Source organism: Aulonocara sp. 'chitande type north' Nkhata Bay, linkage group LG11 (assembly GCF_057382095.1).
Source record: "Aulonocara sp. 'chitande type north' Nkhata Bay isolate Kocher_YH1m ecotype deep benthic linkage group LG11, A_spYH_male_GT1.1, whole genome shotgun sequence".
NCBI lineage: Eukaryota > Metazoa > Chordata > Actinopteri > Cichliformes > Cichlidae > Aulonocara > Aulonocara sp. 'chitande type north' Nkhata Bay.
In genome coordinates this window covers 8,728,852-8,747,193 of record NC_141354.1, presented here as the reverse complement: position 1 = coordinate 8,747,193, position 18,342 = coordinate 8,728,852, and the positions used below count along the sequence as shown (strand labels likewise).

The window sequence follows — 18,342 nt, the reverse complement described above, 5'->3', positions numbered from 1 at the left end:
TCATCCTGCCTTTTATCAACAGTTCAGGCTGCTGCTGCTGCTGCTGGTGTGATGGGTTGAGGGATATTTTCTTTGGACACTTTGGGCCCTTTATTAGTACCAAGTGAGCATTGTTTAAGCGCCCCATTCCCACCTGAGTACTCTTGCTCACCATGTCCATGCCTTCCTGACCACAGTGTCCTCATCTTTTCATGGTTGCTTCCTGCAAGATAACAAATCATTTCACAATACTTAAATGATCCAAAAATCATCAGGTCGCAAGCCAGCACAGAATCTTTGGGTAGAACGGGGAGATTTGAATCACGGATGTGCAGGTGCCAAATCTGCAGCAACTGTGTGACGCTATCATATTAATATGGACCAAAATCTCTGAGGAATATTTCCAGCACCTTGTTGAATCTATGCACACAGTGAAATAAGACAAAAGGAGGATAACTCATGGCCAGAGAGAGTATTTTATCCCTTCTGTTTTTATCAGCTGAAAAACAAATAGAACAAGGGAAATGAGTTGTCACCATAGCATGGTTATGTGTTCATAGACATAAACCAGGATCTTAGTCAAATTGAGTATGTGTCCTTTCAACTCAGAAGGTGTCTGTGTCCTTTGCAGCATTGAGGCTGAAGGATAAAAGCAGCCTATTTTGCAATTGCTGCTGCTACTTTTTTACCTTTAAAGACTTGTCTCAGTTATCTCATCTGAGTTCCCTCCCTTTGTCATTTCACTCCCACCATCTCCTTTCTTTGTCCCCTTTTCTCACCCTCATCTTCTTCATTGCTACCCCCCCCCCCCCCTAATCTTTCTGCCCTCCCTATTTTCCCACTGGTCTGCAAGAAGCTGATTCATCGCTGCTTTTGTGCCATGGTTTGTTAATGTAGGGCAGCTGATTGTAGTTTGGAAGTCCTGTGTCGCAGGTGGCTTAAGCATCCTTTATTTATGCATGTGTGCAAAAGTACATGCCTGTCTGCATGTGTGATGTCTGACTGTATTTAATAGGGCTCTGGTGGGTATAAACACTTCTTCTTTTTCATCAGTGTGTGTGTGTGCAGACAGGAGTGACATCCTCCAACAACAAAACACACACTTGGCCTTTATTTTCCTGTTGGTGCTGAGTGTTCAAATCATGGCTTCATTCAGCAGTGGCTAATAACAGGCCAAAGGTGATTTCTCTGATGCTCCAGGAAACACGCACTCAAAACTACATGTCTTTACTGTCATCTAGATGTCTTTTCATGCAAGGGTGAAGGTTTGGGGTTTACCTTATATGCCAGTGAGAGAATATTAGTCAGTATGTCTGTCATAATCAACCAAAAAGATTCCCAGTATACCACATTAGCCACAAGCTTACTGTTCGAAAACATCATCATGTGTCTAAAACAGCCGTATAGAATTTTTCTTCACTTTAATGTCGTGTCTTGGAATATTTTTCAACATCTGCTCGCTTCTAATTGTTCAGTTGCAATCATCGTATCTCTGCTTGAGCTCATCCCTCATAGCGTTGACACTGCAGTGACCCCCTCCTGGATAAGGAAATGCAGCCAATCAGAACTAGCATTTCAATATACTGTACACCCATTCATCCCCCTATCCATTCAACCCTGCATAGCAGCAAAAATAGCTCATCCTGAAACCATTAGACCAAATTGCTAAATGGTTCAAATGTGCAACCACTTAAGACTATGTCTTTAAGAGTAGTAATCTTCAATCTACTGTGGCAAGCAAGAAGAGGATGGGGTGGATAGTCAGATGGGGAACTAAGAGGAGCAGAAGATGAAACTAATGAAAGAGAGTGAAGAAGGGGTTAAGAGATATTAACTGTTCTGTATAAACAACTCTCCAATCCCCGTGTTTCTCTTTATATTCCTCTATCCAGCTTTTGTATTCATCATTCAGCTGTAGGTGTGGAGTGAAAGTATAAGATTGGACTAATGGGAAGCACTGGGGTTAAGAACAGAGCAAAACACACTTGAGTATACATCTTTTATGTCACTGATTCCAAGTAGATAAAAGTGAATGATGATAAGTTAAAAGCACATATTTTCATATAAAGACTGTATTCAGAATAAGTGATAAATTATCAATTTCATAATTTTAACACAAAGTGTTACACTGATTGCTTGGCAGCTGTGAAGAAGAACTGAGACTAACTTTAACTGCTTGTTGTAAAGCCCCGATCCACTGGCAAACATGCTGATTTGTTCTCTGTAAAAACACATGTTTAGTAAATTAATAGTCAGAGGGCCCGGTGGCGCCAGTGTCCGGCAGCCTCGCCTCTGTCAGTGCGCCCCAGGGTGGCTGTGGCTGCAATGTAGCTTGCCATCACCAGTGTGTGAATGTGTGTGTGAATGGGTGGATGACTGGATATGTAAAGCGCTTTGGGGTCCTTAGGGACTAGAAAAGCGCTATATAAATACAGGCCATTTACCATTTTACCATATAATTGACTTGAGTGAACTTATTTGTCTCCACTAAAGAAAATCCCAGTTTTCTCTCTGTGTGCTAAAGGATTTTACGTTGTATTTTGTACAATTTACCAGGAAGAAATCCTCCAACCCCCCAACAATTTCTGGCAGCAGCTGTACAGATTTCTTTGGAATACAGTAGCAACATGAGCAGTAACCAACTGAGCATCCATGGAAAACACTTTTTAATGCTTGCTGCGTTCTCTTATTATTCTCTAAGGAGTGTAATGTAAAAATGTCTCATCAGTGACTCTTATCACCTCAAGTGCTGCCAAAATGAAAGAGTATTTCAAAGGCACCAAACTTCATTCATGGAGTAAATAGACAAATTGCTTGACAGAAATATTCAGACTAGCTGAGTGGATGACAGCCATACCAACATACAGAAGATCGTCTACATATTACTGTGCTAATCTCAGTTTCTGAAAAGCAGCATTCCCAGCTTCCCAAGCGACGCAGATCTTAGGCAGAAGACTTTGATCTGTCACTGAGATCATTACTTAGTCTACTGAACTGACAAGAGGCCAAGCTGAGAGACTGGGGGAAACTAAGCTGCAGAGAGTTGGAAAGGCTTGAAAGTAGTAAAGGCAACATTTTGTCCCTTATTTTCATGCTCTTAAGAAGGCTGAGAGCTGTGAAGTGAGCTGAAGGGGAATAACTGGAGAAGATGGGGCTGAGTGTTTGTCATCTGGATGTTTGTTCCAAATCCAAAACATAGTTGGATTATAAAGCGGGTCAGTTTCTGTACAGAGAGACAAAAAGGCCATCCCACTGCCAGATAACTGATACATACACGCACACACCCACACCCATAGGATAGATGGTGGACTGAAGGTGACCTGCACATTCCTTGGGAAATGACTTTCTTGTTGTTGCTGTTTGTTGTACATATACAAGCTATTTAGTTCTTCTGCTCTGTGTTACATATTGCTTTCAGCTTCACGCTTACTTTGATTTGTGAGCATCATTAGGAGTTGCTGTGTTTTTGACATGGAGGCTGTTTCCAATTTTTTTCCCCCCGGGTTGTTACTATTTGTATGAAGACTGGCCTACATCATTACTTGGCAATATGCTTCCTTTTTATGGACATTATTAGCCTCGAGAGTATAACATAATTGCAATTTCACGTAAACTTAACATTTTGCCATTTGCAAATAGCCTTTTCAATTTGTTAGTGTAATTCATATAAAATAGTTGGAAGCAACCCCACCTAATGGCAGACATTAACATGCTTTACTCCCCCATTCCTCATGACAAACTGAAAGAACTCGGCTTGAACTGCAGAGAAAGCCCATGAGCCAACTAAATGATAGCAGTGATAAGGACTTTTCAAGGTAAGTATGCAAAACTCAGGCTTTCTGTGGGAAAGCAGCAGCAGAAGCAGAAGTCTGTTTATTTTAATGAGCTCAGAAGTGTCTCTCCTGTTCCCCTTACATTATACTGGGGCTCATTTAGAGTTCACACAGTGCACTGTATGTCCATGATGGATATGGTAATGATACATTAATGCAATCAGGACCAAGTCTGTTTTGTCTCTCATTAAGAAAGCTAGCTATCTTGCTGACAAGGGCCAGGTCACATTTGGTCGTGACTATAAGTATTTTCTATTGGTGAGAGAGACCAGGAAAAGAGACAACAGCTGGAATACTCCAAATCAGGGCTGGTTAGGTTTCACTAGTGATATAGGCACCAATTGTGCTGTGTCTGGTTGTCTTTTCAACACATTGAAGTGGATTTATGAAGGCTAGGAGTCGAGTAGAAGTGGGAAATGTATGACTATAGAGCTTCTTATCAACATCTGGAGCTTTACAGAGCTGCTGTTTTTCTCTTGCTTCAACCCCCTCATCTGACCTCTACACCATATCATGCTGATCTACAACATGCCCTATAGATGTGCAAATGTCAGCTGTTTACTGTGTGGTCTGTTTTATATTTAAGGCACCCAACAGAAGATCTTTCTAAATTGTAGATAAAAAAAACGAGTGGTGGCCTTGATCACAGTTTACATGCACTTGCGTTCACTTGTTGAAATGCACCTTTATTTGCTTCAGATCCTCCTGACTCTGAAGAACAATTAGAAATTACTCTTTTGTGTCTAGATGCAAATAAAATGTATGCATGTTAACACTGAAGCATACACATGCATGCACAGGGACAGTGTGCTACTGTTGACTGAGGCACCACCCAGAAGTGTCCTGACAACAGAGCTACAGCATGCTCCGTTTTCTGGAACAAACCAGCTGGCCTGAGAAATGTTGGGTTTATAACTAAAAACAATGACTCACCAAAACACAGTGGATGGGATAGAAGGAGCCTCTGGTGGGAACGGGGATTGACCTCTCTCTCTGAATGAGCCCTGTACTCACTACATGACTGCATGATTATTCACGTACTTGTTGAGAGACACAGTGTCCTAATGTAGAGACACACATATGCATTTTATAAATGTCTGCATATTAGAGTTTTCAATTCTATAGCGAATCAGTAGTTTTGTACATAAACTTTTTACTTCTTATCCTGACTTATATGTATATCTTACATCCAGTTTACAGAACTTTGCTTGTATGGAGACGCACTTCAGTGATTCCATAAATCATACTGAATAACGAGTAGGCTCACTGAGACACTCACTTATCATAAAGATTAGGAAACTAGCTTCTTTACATTTTACTCTTTTATCACCTACACGTTTTCATTATTCTGCTGATGTTCTGCATCTCAGTATCTATTCAGTCTCCCTTTTTCTGTCTTTTGATTCCTTTGAATGTGCGTCTTTCTTTTAGTTCATTTTTAAGACTTATTTCTGCCTCTGTTCACCTTTTTCTTTCTGACTTCTCCTGATTTTCTTGCTGGCTTAGTCACTTTACAAGTTTCTTCCTCCCTATTACCGTTACTGTACCCACAGCTATAGTCAACCTTTACGAGGTGGGTCTAGCCTGTCAGCTACAAGCTACTGCAATTGGGCCACTTAGGGTTGTAGCCTTATATATTCTATTAAAAGCACGCACGCACACGCACATACTGTATATACCACCTTCCAGTCCCGGGCTGAATTGGCGCAGAGTGAGAGCAGGCTTTCCGTAGAGCAGGGTCTGTTTCCAGTCAAACTTGCCTGTGTCCTTCCTGAGCCCCTGGGCTCCTGTGGCGGCATTGCCCTGGGCTGCTGGGTCGGAGCTCAGCAGGGGAACTGCAGAAAAGTCCGTGTGTGTGAGAGAGCTAAATAGTGTGTGGTTACAGGGGATGTTCACTGTTGGACAGCTCGTTTGAAATGGATCCAAACAGAAACACTTGTGTTCATAAGCAGGCACACACAATCACATGTTGCAAACAGTGTTCCTTGCACCCACCCACACACAGCTGAGTCCCTTTTCATTGGTGTCAGCAGCTCCAACTCTCTTTTTCTCTCTCTCTGACACACACACCAGTAGAACACCTGTCGGACTGCACGGCTCACTCCAGGACACCTTCGAGTCATGAGCTCATCGGAAAAGCAATTAAAGGCAGTGTAGGCCCCGCACGCTGGCGTAATGTTTTGTTTTGCTACTTGGCTTCGAAATTAACCAAACCTGTCAGAAGTCATCTGGCTGATGCGGGCTGGGCTATATTTATTTATTTTCTGTTGGAGAAGCTGGACGCAGGGTCCCTGCACTGCCTCCCGTCCAACAATGAAGTGATTCTGAGGGGGCGATTAGCTGGCTGAGACATGAATCCTCCCCCCACTGTCTACCTGGGGGGGTGATTGGAGAGCACCTCCCACCTTGCCTGTCTGTTACTCTGATGTTGGGGGTCATTGCCCTGTAGTTGAGAGGCTGTGCCCTCTGCAACCCCCAATCAGGGCTTTGGTCTCCATTGTGGGACTTGGTTTTGAACTTGCACTGACCTAACCACTCCCTGTTGATTAAATTTCATGGTTGCAGTGACTGAACAAAAGCAGATTTTATATTCAGAGAAGTCAATGTATAAACTATGTGGACTGATTAAAAAAAAAACTATGAAGATGTAAAAATGCGTGGCTGAAGGTTTAGTGGGATTTTAGATCCATAAATACAGACTGACAAGAACATAGATGGGGCTTAAACATTAAAGGCCTTCTCTCAGTCAGGGCTACTTAAATGTAGCTTCAGGCTGTGTGAGGCCTGATGCTAGGCAGCAGTAAGACAACACCAACAACCTTATGCTGACTTTTAACTCAACTGGTCTTAAGCCACTGAAGAAAAAAAACACTTTTGACATTAATAGGCCCACTGTGGTTTAGTCAAGGTAAGTGTGTCTTCACAGACGTCTGCGTGTACATTTTGCGGTTGTATGTATTTTCAGAATCTAGGCCACTGAGGAGTTTTGAGGTGTTTTCTTGAAGATTCATTTGGGAAGTAAGAAAAACACCTTTGTAATCATTGTCATCACTTTTTGTAATTACCCTTATGCCACCCTGTTAGAGTGGAGAAAAACAACAGTTAGCCTGCTGCCGAGGTCACCCTCTAAGCACCCCGGGCCGTTTCATGGTCCTGCATGCTTCAAAGAAGGTGCCACTCTCTGGTAGTTATGTCAACACAATGATGAAACAAGAACACCGTGTGTATTGTAAAGCCTTGGTCTTCAAAGCCTCAGCAGCAAGGTCAACACATATTTTACTTCTGTGTCACCATCAAACTGGCAGGTGGGGGGGAAGTATTGTTTGCTCTGTTAGTCTTAAAAAGAGAGGTTTTTGAGTGGTGCTGTGATGTATGGACATGGTCATGGCTGTCCTGAACAGATGCCAAGCAGACATCACGCACAGCCACAGTAAGATTACAGCTGCTGACGTAACACTGAAAACGCTGTGGAATTCACAGCAGGTAGTTGTCAGCTCCAGTTTTCCAGTTTGGCTGCTTAAATGAGTTCATCTGATAAGTAATGAAAACTTATTTGTGTTTATTTCTGCTTTTTCTACTGAATCTGGCATTGGGTGAAATCCTGGTTCCTCTGGCTCACAGGCATTTTTATGAAAATTCAGTTGTGTCAAGTGATCGCTTTAAAATGAATCTATGGGTGCAGTCTTTTTTTAAATTTATCCTTTTAATGTTACAAACATAATTAATTTGCTGTGTTAGATGACGTATGCAGTCATGAATGATTTCAGCTAAATGTGCTAGTCCATCTTATAGACCATGATTTAGGGTCTTAAGTACATCTTCACTATTCATCTCGCTCCCAGCCTTCTGGGTCCTATACAGCTCATGCTGTTCTGAGCTGCAGCAAAACCACTTGAAGTTGGGCCCCAGAACTACAGCCACAGCCAGAGCCTATTAAGAAGCCACAGTGTGGTATAGAAGTTCAAGCCACAGGACTGAGGTTATGATTCCTCATCAGGAGGGGGAGAGAGGTGGGTGAGGAAACAGTGAAAACACTGGGATGGAGTTGATGGAAGATGGATGCATAGATGAAGCAATAGAGGAAGAACTCTGAGTCAGTTTGACTTTATCCAAGGAGAATGTTTCCCCTTTGCCCAGAAAGGATTGTATACTAGTAATAAATCATGGTTGAGGAATAAAATTGCACCCAGTGAATAATAATTATACACACAAAGCCTAGTATTGACTTGTGCATACACTATAAAATACTATATTGTGGATGTACGTTTTAAAGCTTTCACACCTTGCATACACACACGGCCACATATTTGACAGTATGAACACAAAGACATTTCACATTGCTCTCATGCACTTTTACTTTGCACTGCAAACACACGCACACATACACAAGTTCACAGGCTATAAATCACTAAATGTTGTAAAAGTGCAGCAAATTAGAACAGTTTTATTTGTATTGTTCACAGGAATAATGGAAGAGGGAGTTGTTTCTGCCAAGCTGCAAAGTTAGTGTAACAAAAATGTGTCCGTGTGTGTGTGTGTGTGTGTGTGTGTGTGTGAGCACACAAATGCTGGGGAATGGGTGGTTCTAATTCAGCTTTGTTCATGCTTTGGAGACACTAAAATGTTAGGCAAAGCAGCAGGTAATCAAGCTTTGTTGGAGGTGAAATATAAACATACACACACACACACACACACACACTCACAAACACGCAACCTTGCCTCAGGGCCTGAAACAGAAGACTCGGGTCTTGTCCAAAGCTCTCTTAAACTGCTGAAAGTCCTTCTAGAGCTGAAACATCCTCCCATCGTCATGCTGGGACGTTTCACAGGATTAGCATAAGGTCTCTGGCGTGCCGCCAGAGACCTTATGCTAATCCTGCCGGCATGGGAATCATTATTGATAGGATCCTAATGCATTACCTCAGGGTCCGCTTATTGTTGGTAAAGATTATTATTTAAGAGTAAACCAAAACCCAGAGAAAGTCTTGAGTTTCATAGAAATTTATCAAAAGAAAATGTTATTCTTGGCTTAGCTTGATACCACTTTGAACAGCGCAATTGAAACAAACTGTCCTCCTCGCTGCACTCCAGCAAGCGGGCTCGATACCCACCAGCAGTTCATTTGGACTGTATTATGTACATCAGTGGAGGAACCTGACACTCAATGTGAGAAGATTCACTTCAAGCCACTTTACCTTGCTGATTATATTTTCTTACACTGATTGCACATCAGTATTCCTTTTACTTTGCAGAAGTTTGCAGTATCAGAACTTTGTCCATGTTCGCATAGTCTCCACATTAGTCTGGATTCTGTTGACTAGGTCATATTGATTGCTGAAGTCAAACATCTTCAAAAAATGGCTTGAGTGCTGTCAAACAACTGGTCTCCAGCAGATTTCATTTTGTAAAAGCAAATAGATGTAGACGATATACTTTGCTGTCATTTATTTTATTTTTTTTGGAACATAGCAATTTATCATTGGTTTGATTTTCTTTGTCTTCTGTGTTATATTACTAAAACTCTGATTCTGTATGTGTTTTTTCCAGGTGCAGTCCTGCTGGTCAGTGTCCAGGGAATAGCTATCAATGTGGACCCAATCTTCTGCACATGGCTTTTGTATCAACCTCACAGAGCGAGCAGCAGACAACAGCAACAGGTACTTGATCTCTTCTCAGACAGGCTGTCAGTTTCTCTTCCAGGCCTAATGTCAGTTTAGCCATCTATTTTCTGCTGCTTATCTGAAGTCACAACAAGATCACAGCCTAGTAATGCTGGGAAACACAGGTCTCTGTTGTAAATGAGACATTGAATCTTAATTGGACTACCTGTATAAATAAAATTTAAGTAAGATATAATAAAATAATTAGAGCAGCAATGTTTTGGAACTCCTTGAGTTGGATCCCGAGGTATTTTTGGGCAGGAGAGGATATAGAATCTGTCTGCCATAATCTGAGCATTATTGGGGTTGTTACTCAAAAATGTGAACAGCTACAAACACCACTTGTAGCTCTACTTTATCTTGAAATGTTATTTCTATGTCCATTTGGTGGACAAATACATAGTTGGTGCCATTGTAATCTGAGTTCTGCACAGATTACAGTCACTGTAACCAAAGTAAGTAAGTAAACTACCATCCTCATAAGGAGCTCCACCTTTATACAGGCATTTGTAATGTGCATTTGTAAACTGCTGGCACTCACACACTTAGTTTAGTTAATCGACTGAAGTGAACTGAAGTCTGTAGTTCTTCCTCCTTCAGACTTGCCTTCTCTTTCCCAGCTACCTTTTTCCATGTGTTCTGCTCCCTGTCTTCCATCCAGTCTCTCTCTGTTTATTTGACAGGGGTCGTAGTGATGGTTATGGACATTGAATGTTCTGTGCACACATTTCATGCACACTTATAGACATTCTTGGTGTGATTGCCTGGGATATAGCACAGCTTCACCCCATAAAGCCACATAAATATATATTGTCAATGAATATATTATGCTATTTTTTCCCCCATTGAGTTGCTCTGTTTTATGCCCCTTGCAGTTTTTGAAAGATGTAAGTCTGTATTCAACAAAGAGCAGGAGTTAACTGCACCGGCTCCCTGTGCTAGAGGTTGTTACTGTAAGGGGGTAAACACATGTTATGAGTTGAACTACAGCCAATGTGAAGGATACACAACATGGGCTGGTGTGTGTCTATGTAGACATGCTGCAGCCAGTGTGTGTGTGTTTCTGTGAATGTCTACCTCAGCTGCCTGTCAGGGCCACTTCTCAAGGCCTTGCTGGATTAGACAAGGCCTGTATCTGAAGGCCAGTCAACAGCATGTGAAGGGCAGTGGAAAGGACACTGACTGGTTTGGGTCGAGATGACAGGAAATGCTGGAAAATAAGGAAATCAGGACTAGCAGGGGGGCATTTTGAGTTATGGACAAAGAGAGAAGGAAGTTCATTTTGTGTGACAGGTGTGCGAGTAGAACTTTTGACTTCATAGAGAAAGCCAAAGTGGAAGTAAGGCTGATGAGAGGACAAATGAGAGTATTGAAGAAATGATTAGCATTAACAGTGGAGGAGGCGCATGGGGGGTGTCTTTGAGACACAGTGAAGAGATATGGAATGAAAAGCAGCTCTGTGTGTGTGTGTGTGTGTGTGTGTGTGTGTGTGTGTGTGTGTGTGTGTGTGTGTGTGTGTGTGCGTGCATGTTTACACAGGCTGCAGTACGTGTTTGGCCTGAGGCCTTGTGCAGCTGCATCATAGCCGACTGGTATTGCTGGCCGATGCTAATGGGGTTTCCTTATTTCAGAACAACCTTCCACTCCTCTGTCTTTCAGTCATCTCACTGACAGCAGTGTGTGAGCGTGTGTGTTTGGCCTGCATGGGAGACTGCTTAAAAAAAGCAGGGAGCTGTCACTAGTCCTTGTTGGTCTTGGAGTCCGGTTTTGTGTTCCACTGCATTTTTCTTTTTCTCTCTCTGCCTGTATCTCTGTCTTTAGTTGCATTATTTATTGTCTCTCCTGATTAACAGAGATCTTGAGATCTGACTAAATCTCAGTCTCAATTGTTCCCTTCAAGAAGTGAATAACTTTGTACTTTACATTCGCAGCATTTTCCTGTCCATGGCCATATAGGTGCTCATGCTTTGATGTCCTTGCAGAATCCTGGTGCAGTTCCTTTGGCCAAGAGGAGAGAGGACGAGGTGTCAGTAGGGAGCACACCACTGGTCAAACAATCTTCCAATCAGGCCTCAGACTATGCCAGCAGCCCAGTCAAAACTAAGACTGTGACAGGTAGGTTTACCAATTCTAGTATGTGCTTTTTTATATAATGAATGATTGCACTGGCAAATGCATATCATACATGATTTTAAGTCATGCACGTAACGGAAACAGGCTATGCCACATGTCACTAAATTCAGTGTTTTAATTTAGCTGTTTCTCATTGGTATATTAATAGTAGTAATGTTGTTTGTATGTACTGAATTTAAGCTGCGATGTTGTTACATAACATGCTACAATGTGCTGACACCTGAGTGAACCCGTTTCTCAGGACACCACATCTCCAGACATGTCATCCTCTGTTTTTCTCTTCTGGTAGTACTACTGTGGCTCTTCATGCCCAGAAGAGATGAGTGGCTTGGCTATGTGTAGCCTCCCTCTATGCCAGTTTTCCACTTTCCAGGACCCCCTTTTCAGAAAAAAACATATTTGCTGCACATACATAAGTCTGCAGAGTACATGGATTTGTCAGTACACACAAATGAATGCCTTAAGTCTACACACACACACACACACACACACACACACACACACACACACACACACACACACACACACACACACACACACACACACACACAAGGAGTGAGTGTGTGTGTGTGTGCATGATTCTTCCATTATCCATAAAGCTGTTGTCCTAAGCAGGTACCTCTGAAACTTTTGGTAAAAGATGCATAGATGGGACAGACAGAAAGGAATATGAATCTTTTCTTGAAAATGCCTACTGGGTTTATTATAGAACAAGTGGTGTTTTTATCATTTTTTAAATAATTTTATATTAACATGAGCACAAGACAGAGGAAGACACCCTACAATGAGTTGAAACATGAACTAAACATATTATTATTGATTTTAATATTTTATTTGGTTTTCATATGTACCTATTTTCAGTAATATCAACCTTAATAGCAGGAAATTAACTAGGGATATAATCATTTTCTCTTTCTTTTTTGCCATTTTTCAAGTAACACATATTTAACAACAGCATAATAAAACTGGAAATTCTGTTTTTAGTGTGCCACCCCAGTAACTAACTAACTAACTAACTAACTAACTAACTAACTAACTAACTAACTATCTATCTATCTATCTATCTATCTATCTATCTATCTATCTATCTATCTATCTATCTATCTATCTATCTATCTATCTATCTATCTATCTATCTATCTATCTATCTATCTATCTATCTATCTATCTATCTATCTATCTATCTATCTATCTATCTATCTATCTATCTATCTATCTATCTGGGGTGCAACGATACACAAAATTCACGGTTCGGTTCGATACTTTGGTGTCACGGTTCGATATTTTTTTCGATACAAAAAAATGTTCAGGCTTTTTTAATTTGTCATTTATTAAAATTCTAAATATATTTTTTAACTCAAAAGAACAGTTTTTAAATTTAATGTTGCTGAAACAACAAAATAATAAAAAATAAATAAATCTGATCGAGAAATCCCTCATCTTTGGAAAAGAGAGTTTATTACAGAGAAATGTCTCTTTCCAAAATAAAAGCTATACTATACGCTTCTTCTGGGCTATATTCTCAGCAGCATATTAAACATATCAGGTCCCCATAAGGAGAATCATGTGCTAATGACTCGGGTAAAGTTTGTAGCATGCGTGCTTGTTGTTTTTGTCTGCTCCCACTTGTCTTTGCACTAGGATGATGTCGGCGTAAATGTGCAGTCATATTCATTGTGTTCCCACTAGTGCTGTCAGCGTTAATCTGAAATGACGTTAACGCCATAACGCGGCAAAGTTACCGCGGATTGCCCCGTGCGTGGTGCTGGACGGCGTCAACACGTTAACGAGCTAACTGCGCTAATGCAGTAGTTCCCACCAATTGAGCTTTGCGTGGCACATCCGACATACTGTTTTACTTTTGTCCATGACGCGCTTACCATCAGGGTCATACTTCACATGAAAACCAAGACAGTTCCAAAGACCAGATCTGAATGAGGGTGGGGGAGGTTCAATTTCGGGTAGCGTTGAGGCAGTTGCCATGTTGCAACGAGCTTAGCTTCTGTCTTGCTAGCTTGCGCTGCGTTCAGTGGATCTGCACTCGACAGTGCAGCCTAGGCGGATCAGTCGAACGCAGATCCACTGATCGCTCAACACAGACAGCATCGTCAGAAGAAAAGTTGATAAAAGAAATAAAAAAATTTGTATTGTTCGATACATATGCGTACCGAACCGAAAGCACTGTATCGAACGGTTCAATATCAATATGAGTATTGTTGCACCCCTAATATCTATCTGTCCGTCCGTCCGTCCTAATTAATATGAAAAACTCTTTATAGTCTGTACTTTGTTGACTCTCACTGTGTTTAGGCTCCTTTAAACACTGTAAGATTTTCTACTAAAGCATCACAGTGATGAGTCAGGGGAAATAAGCAGGTCGTTCAACGTTTTTCTTTCTTTCTTTCTTTCTTTTTTTAAGTCCCTGGGAAACGTTTTCCCAGCAGGAGTGATAAGTCTCTGTTTTGGGTGAAGTCATCTCTGTAGCTGCAAAAAGCTTTGGATGTGTATAACTTTCTCCCATGTCAAGTGTTTAGATAGAAAAAAATGCTCCTTTGACATTTCAGAGTTTAAACAAAGGCCATGAGGTTTGTCTCCTAGCTTGTTTAAAGAGCTCACAGCTGAAAGGTCATGCTGCCGTTTCCTCCTGATTTCCCCTCTGGTCCATGTTTTTTGCAAACTAGACTAATGGCTTTTCCATAAAGAAGCATCTTTGCTTACTCACATTCCAAAAGTATATTGTCTCATTAGAGGATTGTCAGTAAATAATCAGCTTGGCTCCAACACTCCATACTAAGTAACATCAGACTGTAGTTTGTCAGCAACACTCGCTGACTGGAGTAAACTGTCCGTCAGTGTGTTTTCTGTCTCTTTGACTGGTCCTCTCTCTTTCTATCTAAGTTTTTGTTTTTCTGTCTGTGAAGTTATTTTTCACCGGGTGACTTTATTTCTGTTTTTTTCTCTTTTTTGTAATTGTTTTTCCTTTGTTCATCTTTTCTGTCTTGTTTTTGACATCCCGTCCACCATCAGGTTTTTGAAAATAGTCGATAAAAGACCAGATTTTAGAACTGACAACACTCAAACGCTGATGCTTTCACACGTAGTATTTTGGTTGTTATGAAATGTTAAGTGGATTGGAAATCTGGCCACAAATTCTGCATGTGGGTGTGTTTACTGTTAGACACACAACATTTGTATATGGCATCTAATTGTTGGGCTCCATTAGTTATTCAAACATATACTTTTTAGACTCATGCTCTTTCCTATCCAAATATTTCTCTTGTGAAGTGAAAACAAGACATTAGTAACCAGGTGCTCATACTGCATTTTATTAAAATGTACCCCTCGGTGCCCCCGCTCCAGTTCTCCACGCTGGAGTGGAGCTTGTAAGCAAATCAATAGCATCTTTTCTGGAAATTGCTGTGGTGTTACAGGAGAAGATGTAATGAAAAGTTACAAATTGTTTCCGCAACCAATCAGAAGAAGAAAATGGCCGAGTCATTTCGCCCTTGTGGTTTCAATCATGGTGAAATAATACGCTTCCCTATGGTTATAAGATCTTGATAGACCACAGCTCAGCACTGGAGACTTACAGCACAGCAGGTACTCTGCTGATTTCATCCCACGACTCCAGTTCCACTTGTACCTAGTTACACAATAATGCCTTCTTTCCACATTTTACAGTTTTGTTTCTGTGTATGTAGAAAAAAAATGACTGGACGCCATGGCCGCGTAAAGACAGATGTGAACTCCTGACATCCTGTTGGATTGTGGTGAAACTTGATGCACATAGGTTCATAAACTAAGACTGTGTTCTGCCTCGTTTCTCTTGATTAGTTGTTCCTGGGATTCATTTGGGGGCTGATAAATGAGATGTTAATTTCTAATATTCCTTGGCTGATGATCATGGGGTAAATACCTGCTGCAGATACCTGATCTGTAAACAGATCTGCACTGATATTTAGTCCTGCTTAGACTAATGTTTTTTTAATGCTGAAATCTTGTGGAAAGTCCTGTTTGTTGGGACATTAGTTAAAATCCACCCCAAAATAGAACTGACGTGCGTTAACCCTGTAACTGTACACAGCTGAACTAAATGAACCGTAGTTTGTATTTTTCTGCGTAAAGCTTTCTTACCAGGGCTTCTTCCCCATCAGAGCTGTCGACATCTAGCATGTTGTGGTTGGAATTTGGTTCTCTAAAGATGATTTATGAATTGTTTTACCATGCATGGAGAGCACTAAGAAGGACCGGGATATTTAAGCAGCTCCCTCTGGTCTAGCTCTCACATTTGTTTGTTTTTTAGGCAAAGAAACAAACAAACAATCACTGTTCATGGTTAGTCCTTCAGTCCTATTAGGTTAGCATGTTTGCGTGCGGTGTTTATACCAAGTTGACTTTAAGCTGGACATAAAACTGTCTTCTTTTCCGTGTCAGCATGATGCATTTCATGTCTAAAGCCATTCAGCCTTATTGAATGTTGCGATGCATTTTTTTTTTCTTTCAGAATGTATTTGTAATTGCTGCGTGTTTACCCCACGACATCCAGTCCAGCTGTTTAGCTTGGATTGACTCAATAAGCCATAATGATTTGCTGAAGGATAGAGCTGATTCGAATATAGTTGTAGAGAAATGACTGTTGTTGATTGATATTGATTGAACTTAATTTCATCAGTTACGACAGAGCAAGGATTTCAGGCAAATTAATAAATGTGCTGAGAAATAGCGTTTAGAAGAAATGAATTGAAATGGTCCAAGTTATCCCCCCGCCCTTTTTTTTTTTTTTTTTTTTAAACAACAGACAGACATTTAATTCCATCTTTTTACTAAATTATCATTTGCCATTTTACTTGATTGTTCAAATGTCCTTGTTTCAACCTGATTCCAAGTAAATGTCTGACTATGTGACAAGGTCCAATTTAGTTGCTGGCATATATTTTCTCAGGGGACTCAGGGTCATTTGTTTAGGTAAACAGAGGAAAGATGGGTGAGGTTTTTTTCCGAGTGGGAGTGTTTGAATCTTATGTGTACTGCTAAATCCTGGGTACTTCTTTCAGGTTTCCCTCGAGTCTTGAGCTCCAGGTTCCTCGACGCTGCTGTTTTACACCTTATTAAAACACAGTGGGAAAAACAAGATGATTCGTTTCCAGAAAGCATCTGTAGAAGCTGCAAATGTAATGCAAAGAAGATTTTCTGTGAAATTGTGCTTCCCGACCCCTGCTGGGCTGCCTCTCTGAGACCTTAGAAAGCCCACGGTGTGTGTGCTAACCTTGCGTTCAAGTGGTCATTTTGAACATATAAGCTAATAGCTTGCATGTCAAAAGTGTGCTAGATTGAAATATTATCACAGGATTAAATGACCCAGAGTGCTGGATATATGGAATACTGAGATGGAGCCTTGTTTTGTTCCGCCTGATCATAAATTGGCAAGTGGAGTCTATGTCTGTGCCTATTGATTATCATAGTTTTCCACTGGAGCTATTGATTTTCCCACAAAATCACCTTAGGGAATTAAAAAGAATAAATCATAATCCACTAAAAGAAAATCATTTTTAGAGCTTTTAGCAGTTCAAAGCCTCCTCAGAACAATTGTACTAGCTAGATGTCCCTGCTTCCAATTGGTTATTTGAATGCATGCCTGGCACTTTTATGATTTAAAGAGAGTGTTATGTTGTTTTGTTACCACACTGAGCCTAGCTACAGTTTCATAGTAATCAAGGGGGACTTTCCTGCCGGCTTTTGGAAGGTGCCTGTTAATGTGTAGGCAAATGTACAGAGACACACAGAACCAGTTCTCTGCAGATCATTTCCCCCGAAGCACTGAGGGCAAGGTGATATCATACTGGGACCGGGGCTGCCCGGCTTGAAACTCATAACCCATAGGCACTCAGCTCTATCTGGCAACACAATATTTCAACCGTTCTCTCTTCCTCTCTGGTTTTGGTCATTACACATGTTAAATATACAGGGCACGTGTTATAAGACACCGCTGACTTTCACAACCAGTTCAGGCTCAGTTGGACTGAGGCCACTTTCTGGTGGATGACAGAGACTTGGATTTAAAGCCTGTGTCTCAGTGAAAGAAAATCACATCGTCTCAAAATCTCTTTATACGATGAAACTTTAAACTAGTTTAACTTTATGAATGGCTGTTTGTTTGTTGTTGTTGTTTTGTTTTTTACAGTTATATGGTTGGCTTTTCTGTCAGTCAGCACGTTTTTTGTTTTTTTCTTTCATTTTGTTACTGGTTACATTATATGGCCCAACAAAATATTCTGGTCAATTCACATCACAGGTTTGTTTGAATGTTGCTTAGTAACATCATCACAGAAGTGTTAACAGTTGTTTTTGTGCGATTAGCCGACAAGAAAGGCCGTGGAAAGACGATTTTGAAAACAAGTCATTTCTCCACAGTTTGAGGTCGATTTCTGTCTGCCCGCACAATTACACCACAAATTGGTTCACATAAAACTAGCCTCTAAGTATTTTCTTTATTTGTCCCTAATGAATGTTCTTGTTGGCAGCAGCACCGTGTTTCTGATCATGAGCCTCCCAAGTCCCGAGCTTCTTATTGTTCTCTAACATCTACCAGAGTAATGATCTCACCGGCTTTTTTTTTTTTTTTTTTTTTTTTTTTTTGCTTCAATCCTAAAATTAGCTGTTGGCACTCTGAGAACATACTTCATTTGCTGAGAAACCTTTCCTATCTGGCTGTGCTTCCTAAAGGTTGGAATGAGAAC

At 40.9% G+C, this 18,342-nt stretch overlaps 1 protein-coding gene across 3 annotated transcripts in view; it reads left to right on the top strand.

Moving 5' to 3' along the window:
* Positions 1-18,342, top strand: part of vps13b (vacuolar protein sorting 13 homolog B) — a 301,321-nt gene that overhangs the window by 111,107 nt on the left and 171,872 nt on the right. For all 3 annotated transcript variants that reach the window (XM_086310380.1, XM_086310381.1, XM_086310379.1), the window contains 2 exons: positions 9,360-9,469; positions 11,455-11,587. In XM_086310380.1, the coding sequence (XP_086166506.1) occupies positions 9,360-9,469; positions 11,455-11,587 (243 nt within the window). The remainder of the gene's footprint in view (positions 1-9,359; positions 9,470-11,454; positions 11,588-18,342) is intronic.